At 36.1% G+C, this 12,005-nt stretch overlaps 1 protein-coding gene across 4 annotated transcripts; it reads right to left on the bottom strand.

The window, feature by feature from the left end:
• Positions 1 to 333: 333 nt before the first annotated feature.
• LOC140784752 (putative HVA22-like protein g) lies at positions 334 to 11,022 on the bottom strand. 4 transcript variants are annotated; one of them, XM_073132289.1, is made up of 7 exons: positions 10,889 to 11,022; positions 10,369 to 10,419; positions 10,149 to 10,247; positions 9,982 to 10,038; positions 9,841 to 9,904; positions 9,555 to 9,773; positions 334 to 979 (listed from the first exon to the last, which is right to left on the bottom strand). In XM_073132289.1, the coding sequence occupies exons 2-7, from the start codon at positions 10,398 to 10,400 to the stop codon at positions 560 to 562; spliced, it is 891 nt and encodes a 296-aa protein (XP_072988390.1). In that variant the 5' UTR covers positions 10,401 to 10,419; positions 10,889 to 11,022; the 3' UTR covers positions 334 to 559. The 4 variants fall into 4 exon arrangements, with proteins under 4 accessions (XP_072988390.1, XP_072988393.1, XP_072988391.1 ...); XM_073132292.1 differs by having other exon boundaries at positions 334 to 973; XM_073132290.1 differs by having other exon boundaries at positions 10,646 to 10,941.
• Between the last annotated feature and the right edge of the window lie 983 nt (positions 11,023 to 12,005).

The raw sequence follows: 12,005 nt of genomic DNA, 5'->3' as shown, positions 1-12,005 counted from the left end.
AATGCACGCCTACGCCTGTAAAGCTAATTTTTGCTAGTGTTATTATAAAATGGAATTTCTTGCTAAAATGTCAGAACTTTTGAAAGCTTAACACCACGGCGTAATCCCAGCTACTTGCAGCCATTATTGTTCGCACACTACAACAAACTTTTTTACAGCTTCCACTAATTCTCAGCACCAGATATCACAATCAACCGTAGCAGCTCAAATCAAATAACAGCATGTGTAAACATTCTAGGGCTTAATTCAAGTTTCTTTTCGTCACCATCATCAAATCAAGCTCACAAAATCACCAATTTCAGGACAATTACAGGTCCTTCAAGAAACCCAACGGAACAGCAAATCACAGTTACTTGCATTAAGATCATAAAGGTTGCAGCAACTAAGCATAAATCAATCACTGAGATGATTGTGCAATCTAAGCTACTTTTCTACAGCAACCTACACCCAACAATATCCACATATTTCTAATATTTACATTGACTGAGATAGGTCAAATTGATCTCTGCAAACTAATCATCAGCCATTTCTTTATCCAAACAACAGATATCAGGTTGAGCTAACTACTTGGAGGAGCAATTGTGCCAGCTCGCTTCCGCATCCTATTTCGGGTCAGACGGATTGCCTCCTCCACTGGTATCTCTTGTCGGGGAGGCTTTGGGTCTTCTTTATCTGCAGTGGTGGTCACACTAACATGCACCATTTCACCCTCAATAGTGGCGGTTGGTGTCGGAAGGACAACAGGTTGAGAATTTGGTAGACCTGCAGATGTTGTAGGTTGGTCACCTGGTGCAACCAACTTTGTGGGTTCTTGCAGATGGATTAGACGTGTCGACGGACCAGCCTTTACAGATTCCTGCCGCTGGATCTTGGGGCCAGAAGATTCAGAAGGGGGTGGCTGGAGGTGCTGCGAAACAGCTGGTTGTTGAGTTGTTACCGTTGATGATGTTCGGCGAATTTTCTGTGATTGTTGCTGTTGCTGGAGCAATAGAAAATAATCAAAATATACATGAGAAACATTTGAACTGTTGTTCGAAAAGCATTGCTAGTTAAAACACAGCCTCAATATGATTAGACGATATCCCTGGGCTACATCAGTGTGTAATGTAATATGATTCTTCTTTTTGTGTGTATGAAATTCTGCTGCATAAACAATAGCATCAAGATATCCCAGCAACTTGCTCATGTTATTTACTATCACTGATGACATCCTCACATAATTGTTACTATTTCAAGTTTTCAACTATCTTTCTCATCTCACTAATTTGCAGCTCCAAACCTCATGTAAGATGGTCACAGACATTCCACAGAGCTCTAAATGAACAAGCAAGAGAATAATTGCAACTCAATACATTGCTTGACAACCTATCATTAGAGTTCGCTGCAGAATATGAGGAACTAACTAGCTTTCAGTAACCACTATATGTGCTTTAGTAATGATGAACTGGTAGAAAAATCTCTAAGAGGAGAACCATTCATTTTGTAGTCACTGGGGCTAAACCTGTGTGCTGTTAATCTCAGTACATAATCCAAAACAGCAAATGATGTTGTAATTTATTCCTGTAGAACTCTTTAGGTAGATCCAAAATATCAAGATAGATTAGTAATTTGTTGGTTTTATTATTGAGAGTTTGAAGTATGTAATGGTCAGTGAATTTTAGAACGAATAAAAGTACTTAACAATGGGCAATCCAATACAATACTCTCTAAAGCAACAAAACTAGATCCAATCAAGTGAATGGATCAAACAAATTATCAGGAGACAAATATCAGAATGAAGATGACTTCTTGTGCTTAAAAGCCGATATGCTCTACAAATCAAAGCATCAAACCATCCAACAACAGCAACAACAAACGAACATATTAGATACATCAGAGAAGGCGGCATGATCGATAGAGATCATACTACCGTAGAAGGGGCGTTGGGGGGGGGACGAGGGTGGTTCGAGCTGGGACAGCAGCGGCGATGAAGGCGGCTAGCAGAGGCGGTGAAGAGATTCGAAGAGGGTGAGGAGGTTGGAGAGATTCGAAGAGAGAGGTGGGAGGCACCCGGACTAAGGCGGAGACAGAGGTGGGAGCCGGGAGGCACCGCGGACAGAGGTGGTTGGAGAGATTCGGAGAGGAGCGAAGGCACCGCGGGTGAATGCCGGCGAACTCTCGGGGCAGACGGCAGGTGGATACTAAGCGGGTGGCACTGCGACAGGCAGTAGACGGCAGCCAAAGAGATTGGACAGAGATAAGGGAGAAGAGGACAGCATGAGTGAGGAGTTTGGAGTAAGGGGTAAAAGGCAACCGGCGATGGCGTAAGGAGCTCGGGGTAAAGGACGCCGACGCAAGGAGTGAGAGGTAAGGGACAACGGTCGACGGCACAATGTGATCGAGCAATGGGCATGGGTAAGGGGCAACGACGCTTTGCCTCTTAGAGTTGGGGAGAAGGGATTTAGTCAAATGTGTTGGGTGTAGGGTTAGAAATTTTTTTATATATATAGCATGTTGACGAGTTGACCTAACCCGTTTACTTAAATGGGTCAAACAGGTCAGAAGTATAAACCCGAACACGATCCAATTAATAATCGGGTCAAGCGAGTTGATTTGTTTATGACCCAAACCCGATTAACAACCGAGTTATCATGTCAGGTTATCGGGTCGGATTAATTTTTGTCACCCCTACAAGAAATTGACCTATTTAAAGCTAGCTCCTTTCACCTAACATTTCATGGTTGAACATTGGAAAAGGCCACCTAGCAAATATAGAAGAAATTGTATCAGGTTATTATAACTCTGTCTCAAAAAATGAAGGCCATTTATATCTTTTATCAGAGTAGGAAGTACTAGGAAGTACTTAAAACTCAGACTTGCAGAACATGGTTTCAGCTGAGGTGAGAATATAAAAGTCCAGTTGGAGGTAAGACACAAATATACAGCTATTAAACCATGGCTTGATGAACTTTGCAATAATTCAAAAATAAAGGTTACTCTTTTCCTAATGGCAGTAATACATCGTTCACAAAATATGAGATATTGGACCACTGGTTGCTAGTTTGCTACAAATGTTGGAGATCATATTTGTTCACCAAGAAAGTGATCCAAGGTAAATTTGTATACCCCAACAAAATAGAAAGAAAAAGAAAAAGATGAAATATTAACTCTCTCCTTTCTAACATAGTAGCAGGTTGATTCATGTTGGGTTATGGCACTTAAGGTTTAGGTATTTTAGTGTAGGCACTTCTGAACTTGGACATATGGTACTTGACACAGGATGATAATCCTTACCGCACTACCTTAAAGTGTTTTATGAAAGTGGAAATGGCTCATAGTTAAAGGGGTCGACAAGTAATTATCCCTTTTTAATTCTAGTTGCGGATCATTCTATAAAATCTTCTTTCGATATGATGGTGTTACGATCCGACCACGTGGGTTAAGTTAATCGAGCCGGTTGAGTTAAGTCTATTTATCCTTTAATTGATTCATATTTATGTAAGTCATTAAGGCAAATTTTATTTAGTTAGGAAAACCCTTAAGACAAAAGACATAGTTGAATTAGAAAATCTAATAGGCAAATCCTAAAGAAAATCAATCTAGAATTAGCCATTATAAATATATGGAGTGCAGCCCTATTTGTTTAGACCTGGAATGAATATTGAGTTAAGCTAAATTATGTATATTTAACTTGTATTACTTTCAATCATAGCATTTTATTTTTCCTAAGAGTAGATCTAAATTAAAAACCCTATCTCCACCTTTAAACCCTAGCCGCCATCTACCTCCACGAGCCACCCACTAATACGGCCAACCACCACCATCCCACGGTAGTCCGCCACCCTCCGACGACCTCCGCAACGTCGGTTTTTCCTATTCCTGTCCCATTCTGACCTTACTCTACTAATTTAGCTCTAATTTTTCATCTGAATCTCCGATTGATTTCATTCTAAAACCATTAGATCCACGACTTCCGAGGTTACTACCCATCAAAATCTCAGGATCATCCTACAAATGGATCGTTCCAAATATAATTCGAAATAGATGGAGTTTGAACACAAGGTGAAAACCCAATATTTCATCCTCCAGTACTTTTCCCTGCAGTTGCTACACCCAGACAGTCCACAACTAGCAAGAGGAAGGCCACCAAAATTTGGAGCCATTTGAAAAGCAACTTAATAGAAATGAATAAGACGAAACCATAGATACAAGGTGATGTTGAAGATATTAAAATAGTAATTGAGAAAATAATAAATATGATTCAACATATTCTTATCATTAAGAAAAGAATAGCATCTCCGCGTGTGTACAAGATGTGGCCGAAAGGTAAAAGGCTTCTTTTGGATTAACAACAGAAGCGGAACTCTGCTGATAATAGGTTAAAGATAGCACTCTACTGGTAGTGTGTCGAAGATAGTAGTTAAATATAGGACTGCACTAGATGTTACATCTCCCTAACATTCCAGGCAATGGAAAAAAAAAATCCTACAAAAGCAAAATGAGAAAATTTCAAAATATTTAAAATCATTTAGAAGTTTTAGTGATAAAACTTCTCTTTCTGCTACTAATTCTTCTATTGTTATGCAAGCTTCTATACACATTCACATAATGTTGAACTTTTAACACTTTCCAAAAACCGTACTTTTCTCATAATTTGAGAAAAAGAGATCAAAAATTTATGAAGATGTAGTGCCTCTAATGCAATTACTATTATTACGAACAGTTGGTTAGTTTGAGAAGAAAAGTTCAATGAAGACGAATACTCTATAAATAGTTTTTGAAGATGAAAACAATTCTATGATGTCGTAGGCAAGATCATGATTATCCTCATATATAGCACTAAATGAGTGCATAAGAGCCATTTTCTTTCATTCAAGAATCAAAAACATTCCAAAGCAAATAACAAGTGCAATTGGTTCAAAATATTTAGAATATCTGGTTTACAATTTTCTCATAACATCAGAAAAAACAATGGGCATCTTGAAAAGCGTTCAAAAAGAAAGACTAATAATATTCAGAACATGGATAAGATCTTATCTAATAGCAAGAGCCTAAATAGCATAAAGAGTGGTTGCATCAGGAAAACATTTTCAAAACATCCTTCTTTTTTGGACTTTTTCCACTCTGCTTATGTAGGACATTTTAATCGTCTAACAAAATTTAAGGAGACACAAGTGTGTTCCTATTCTTAAAAACCACATCCAATAAATTTAAGTGGAGTTTTGCCTATTTGTGCATCTAAAGAAAATTATTTACATTTTAGGTAGCATCTTCTACAAACTTGTCAAAAAGCTCCTACTCTTTTCTCACAAGCAATTATATGTCCAATATATGTCTTATTTTCCCGATTACTATTTTAATATCTTCAAAATCAAACCTACCTTGCTCTATAAGATTAAAATCTTATGCAAATGCATCTATTATGAAAGAAATCACCATGCATGATAAGTATGTAAATATTTGAACTCTTGGATAACTACATTAATTGATGCATTGTCTACAGTAATAAAGAAAGTGCTATTTTGAATATTTTAAACTGTAGGTTTTGGTTAATTAGTTCACACTTCACCATAATATTCTCCTTTGGCCTTCTAAAATTAACAATTTGTTCTTGCACTACCCATTTTTATCAATAAAATGTAAAAGTACACAATTAACCAATAGTTTGATAAAATTCAAATAACAAAAGTTAAAAAGAATTTTTTTACTTAAAGTTGCAAGACAAATTGATTTTGCCTCACTCTTCATATAATATTCGATATCGCCTTTTTGATATTTGTATGGTGAGAACCATTTAAAATAGATTCAGAGCTCGCTGTGATATATTTCACAAAATGAATACCATAAATTAGTATAAACGGTAAGGCTTTGACAAGAAGCCAAATTATTAGCATTTTTAGATCTTTTTATCAAAAATTTTAGATACACTAAGATTATCAACAGACTGGTTGAGTATAGTTTGTCGGATGTCTTAATAATTTAAGGAATTGGTCCTAAGATGCCTATGAAGCTGATTTGTGCCTAACCAAGATGATGAAATATTAAAATTACAAATTCTACATTAAGCTTTTGTATCTATAATTTCACTTCATTCATTTTAATAAATTGTTTTTTCAAAATTCTTCTACACTTTGAAGGTCTTCCTCTTGATAGTAAAGGGTTATTCAGTGTGGCTGTCCTGGATGAAGCCTCTAAAAGGGAAGAAAAAGCCTAGTAGTTTATAAATATACAAGAGATTATGTGGATAAAATAGAGAATGAGAGAATATGCATAGAATTTGGGATGGAGAATGAATATGATTGGTCACTATTTATAGGAAAACAAGCACCTAATTAACAATTCTATCCTTGAAAGATTAATCATTTTTCAAGGTCAAATGAGACTTTGCTACCAAATTACAATTTTTCTTTCCAAATTAGCCAGTTTTTATTACTATTGGGTTTGGGGCAAATCTAAATGACCTAATATCTCGTTTTATAGACAAGACAAGACATGTTTGCAACTTAAACCAGCTATTTGGTCCCCTCTCTATCTCGCTAATGTACAAGCGGAGCCAAGATCTAACAGTCACATTTTCAATCATTAATTGGCTTCAAATCAATGCATGTTGCTTGCAGCACTAGAATCTAGGAAGTCAAAAGCGAGGATGTGCAGACTAAGCAAGCTTGTGCTTCAGGCTTTGAGCTGAGCTCTAGGCTATCAAGCTAGAGCTCAACCCATAGGGTTAGCCAACTTCAGGCCTAGAGTAAAGATTTAAAACATCTCAAATTGGGCCAAGGCCTTTGTCCTATGAGCTTTTCTAGGATTCCTACTTCAAACTCCCCTTTCCCAACCAAAAACTTAGTAGCATCCCTGCCTCATTTCTTCTTCTAGCACCTAACCTTCCCTCCCCATCTCTTGCTCCCAATCCTCCAATTCTGCCCCCATACCAGTTGACAGTAGCTCGCACTACCACTGTGAACCTTGTAATCACTTCATCCGCTCCTTTGTTCAGACATGACGAGCAACGGGGTCAGCTAAGTAGGCAGGCAGCAGTGAGGCAATGGTCAGAGACAGACAGTACAAATGGTGATATAAGGTGGTAGGTATAAATGGTGACATCAGTAAACAATCTTCTCCCATCAGGAACAATTTTTCATAACAAAAGAAGTAAAAAAAAACTAATATAATTTGTAAACCCTAACCAATGCATATACCCTGACCAAATTCCATATATCTCTCAGATGATAGGCGAGTTCTATTTCCAAAATATGGAGTTCAATCTCAGCCCAAAGGGTAGCTAGCCTGACCGTCTAATAGGTTCCAATCTGATTTGGGCACGAAAAACCCCACTCACACTTATGGACACCCTAGCTAGGCCAAAATCTCACCTTGTTATTTAAGAGCCAAGGAATAGTTTGAAATAAAAGAAAAGGGGACTTGGAGGAATGCAATAGTGAAAATTGTATAAAAAAGAGCAGCGAATATTAGCTGAAAATTTTGAATGAAGAGCTCACAATGCCAAAACCCTCCGAAGTCAAGAACAATTCTTATTTTATCTTATCCTAAACCTTGATCTGATAGAAAATTCAAAGGAGCATAACTGACATGCCCTTGCAAATGTAAACCGAGAATAAAGTCTAAGAAGCCAAGACAAATTGTAGGTGTGCTAATGGACAATTGAACCCAAGGTCTCAGAATGCTAATGGGCCTCAGGACAAACTCTAATACTATCTTGTGGCCAAATGATCCAACACTTAGGACAGTGCTCAAAAACTTTCTTAAGTCAATAATACCAATAAGATAACAAACTAAGGATTATTCACTTGTCCTACAGCATATTACAAGTTCTCTCTATCAAATTGCTATAAAGCACAGATACGAATGCGGATACGGATACAGGATACAGCTATAATAGGATACGAATATGGATACGAAGATGCAGCAAATCCTTGAAAAACAAGAAATAGATGTGGCAAAGATATGACTAATGAAAAATATATTTGCAATCTATTGTCAAGCCATACAACATATGGTAAAAAATGCATATCACTCCATCCACAATAAGCAATTCAAAGCATAACTATCAAAATCAGACTGGACATTGACTTGATTAGTGGTCAGATTACTGAGTGGTTCAACATGTGGGTTACCCAATCGAACTGTTGGTTTTACTTAGAGTTATTTTAGATATTTAACAACTATACTTAGAGTTCTAGATAATTATAAAAACTAAAAACAATCAATAAAAGCAATGTATTAATTACACTTTTAATTATTTTAATTTATAACTAAATTACCTTAGGGTAAATAATATAATAGTTAATAATAAGGAAGACTAGGTAATATTTTTATATAAAAAAAGAGCAACTCAGTCAGTTCACAGAAATATGTTCGAGTTGCACGATTCCAAGCCAACCAATTTTTACTAAGTCAATTGCATTTCTGGTCTGACGATAAAAACAAACCAACTTGGTAGTCAGTTCACCAATTTGACCACCTAGTCCAGTCCGATTCTAATAACTATGATTCATAGTGTCAAAAGTTCATCAAACCTACTTACCAAGTACCAATAATTAGATAATATATATATACATACATACATACATACATACATGCATACATATATATATATATATATATATATATATTAAGTTCATGCATCATGCTACCAAATGACCAAATTGATTATATTTAGGACCAAAAAAAGTGTGAAAAATGTCTCTGTCCTTACGTATCCCTATAGTATCAGGACTAAAATCCATATCCAACAACTAAATTAATAGTTTTAATTTGGATACTCCTTTTGGCATATTTCAATGGTCTAAAAGTATCTCTCTACTATTTATAAATTTTTCTCCGACTTACAGAAATAAACTTCTAGACTTAAAGAAGTGAACATCACAAAAAATGCGTAACCTTAATAAATATAGAATAGCTTTTTTCACGATTATATGAACTCATATATATCAAAACATGTAGTGTCAATAGGTTTAGCCATGAGAAGTAATTGGATGCATAGACTGAACAGAACTAGTGTATGATTTCACTACCATTTGGCAAACTAGAAGTAGAAGTATTGGTGCCTTCTTGGTACACAAGAAGAGTATTTCTTGGATGTGATGATGGGTATTATGATTTCATGAAAATATTTGTACAACTAAAAGATTAAAACACTACATAATGTAAGTCTTTAGACTTTCATAATCAACATTTCCATGCTTATGCTTTTATCTAGGTTCAAGAAATCTGATATTGTTACCATAGTGGAAAAAAATATCTTGGTTTTATGATTTTATCCATTAGCATGTGAAAATTGAAAAGTTACAAACCTATTAAGAGGAATTTGCCAAGCATTAGGAATAGATGGACATCAAAGAGAAACATTTCACGGCAGCAAGTTTGATGTGGCAATTGGATGAATCATTGGGTGAGGAAAAAGTGAGCCAATGCTGCTCACAGATAGTTTAGATGTACCTTCATTAACCCAGGTAAAGGTATTTTATGTACTAAGGTTAAGTGTGTGTGTTTGTGTGTGTTCGTTATATCAAGTAACAAAGAGACCACACGAACATGTATCCACAATAAAAGAGCACCTGGACAGGGCGTGATCTTGTTGATTGCGATGGTGACTGAGAAGCAATATACTGCAAAATTTCAAATATAATTGTTTGTCCATAACTGGCGACCTTTTGCCAATAGTGGATGACAATATCCCCAGCCCTTGCTCTCAGCTCAAGTAAGTTACGATCAATTTCATTCTCATGCTTTGCGACATATGGACGAAAGAAGGTTTCATAGACATATGTTGTTCCCTGCCATAGCATCATATAAATCATTAAATGCAAGTACTGAAGATATGACTGGAAACACAAATTTTACCTTTGTCTTCGGATACCACATGTAAACCAAGAATGCCAACTTCGCCTCATTGTACATCGGCAACCTTCAACAAGGTAGACAAGATAGACTTATGAAACAATGAAAGGAGAACCCATAATCTGAGCCAGCTGTTAAGCTTACCATGATATAAAAGCATCCCCAAATCTCTCCAGGACAGTTACCATGGCAACTAATATCCTGAAAAAAGGATGAAACAAAAGGGTACTAACAAATCGGTAGCTGCCACATCTCAGATACCTTAAATAAGGATCCAAATACTTCTTAGAAATGTCCTAGAAAGAGCATACCAATACTGACACCAAAATATAAGCTGCTCGATCTCCGGCTTGTTCAACTCCACAGTTTTATAGCATTCATAAGCCGGATAAGCATAGCCGAGCACCAATCTGCAGACACAAAGAACATTTCAGATTTTGGGTCAAAGGAAGACTAATCAACCAAGATCAACCTCCCTATTAGTTGCCTAGAAATGAGTGGAGAGGGATTACAAGATCAGCAGGTGCTTACACAAGGTATCTTGTAAGAAAACCTCCTATCATCTCGACTCCTCAGCAATAACTGCAACAAGATCAAGGAAAGGCAACATAAAAACAATTCATCAAAAAGAAAACAAAGTTTACTATCCTCTGACGGCAAAAACAAACGAAATCAGCGGGCGTCCTCATTCCGAATAAAACCACACAGAAAAGGTAGAAGGAGAGAGAAGAAAAGGCAGCAGATTATAGCTGGGGATTACTCAAGAAAACCAAGAAATCATCAGAGTGCGACAGAACAGCATCCTTACTGCAGAAATTGGAGGTAAAGATCGAACCACCTCAAATGCTCAAATGCTTACTGGCGGAGATGGGGAAGGAAAGAAAGGAATCGATCAATTTATCTTAGACTTGAACCGTACGAAATCTATAGATCTCTTTCTTTTCTCCCTTTCTTTTAATTTTCGCATATATAAAAAAGGGGGCGAGAGAGAGAGAGAGAGAGAGAGAGAGAGAGAGAGAGAGAGAGGAGTCCGACGGCGAGAGAGAATTACATTCGGGAGAAGAAGATAGCGGAGGTCAGAGTTGTGCCGATGAGGTCGGACTCGGACCCGCTTCTTTGCGGGGTGTCGGTTTTGAATTGTTTCTTTCCATCCATAAGAGTTTGTTATTAAATATCAATACTCTCACTCAGTCGAGGCAGCCGTTGTAGATATAATATGCCCTAGTACTGTTTAGGTTTCCAGACAGTAATAAATTAATAATTACATTGCTCACTCAGTCGAGGCAGCCGTTGTAGGGGGCTATACTTTTTAGAATAATACATTGAGATGGCTGCCTAAATTTTTAAGGGTAGGTTCACCGAGTTTTTGGAGGTTTTGACAAAACTAGCATTGCTCTAAATATTTTTTTTTATCAAAATAGACTATTTTTTTAATTTATTATTAAATAGAATTTAATTTATTATAGTCCTAATAAAAAATATTGATCAGTCCCTAGGCAAAATATCGATCAGTATTTTTGTTTGGTCCTAAAAGGCTGAACTGATTGGCATTTTATATATATATATATATATATATATTTTTTTTTTTTTTTTTTAATTTAGTCTTTCAGCGGTTAAGATAAAATAAAGTATCTAACAATAAAAATATTGATCAGTTCGAAATTTTTAATTAGTACTATAGTAAATTAGATCTCATTTGATAATAAATTTAAGTTACAGTCTATTTCGGTAAAAAAAATATAAAATGGGTCAAACTTGTTCTAGTTTAAAATTTATTTATCAAAATTGATAATACCTAGACTTAAAATCTATTTTAATAACTAAAACGTTTAATAGTTATATTTATCTAAAAGTGAGAATAGTAATAATATTATCAGTATTTTTCTTAGTAAAAACATTCCAAAGCTAAAAGAAAGATTCAATAAAAGTGTTTTAAGAAAAGCGTCGATGAGATTAGCATTTTATTTTTTTTAAAAATAATACAATTCGATCCATATTGGATCCACTCACGATATTGGGTTGAGCCTATTTATCTAGTTGAGTTTGTTTTAAATAATAAAAGTATTTGTGTCGGGGCGCATTCGAACGGAGATGCAAACTCCTACACATGTTTGCAAAAACAGAGAACGCAAATTGTGCGTTCGAACGGAATCGGGCCTTTCAAACGT

This window comes from Typha latifolia, chromosome 3 (genome assembly GCF_019914945.1).
Source record: "Typha latifolia isolate L0001 chromosome 3, TyphaL0001v2, whole genome shotgun sequence".
Lineage (NCBI taxonomy): Eukaryota > Viridiplantae > Streptophyta > Magnoliopsida > Poales > Typhaceae > Typha > Typha latifolia.
The sequence above is the reverse complement of the archived record's forward strand: the minus strand, read 5'-3'. Positions and strand labels throughout refer to the sequence as shown.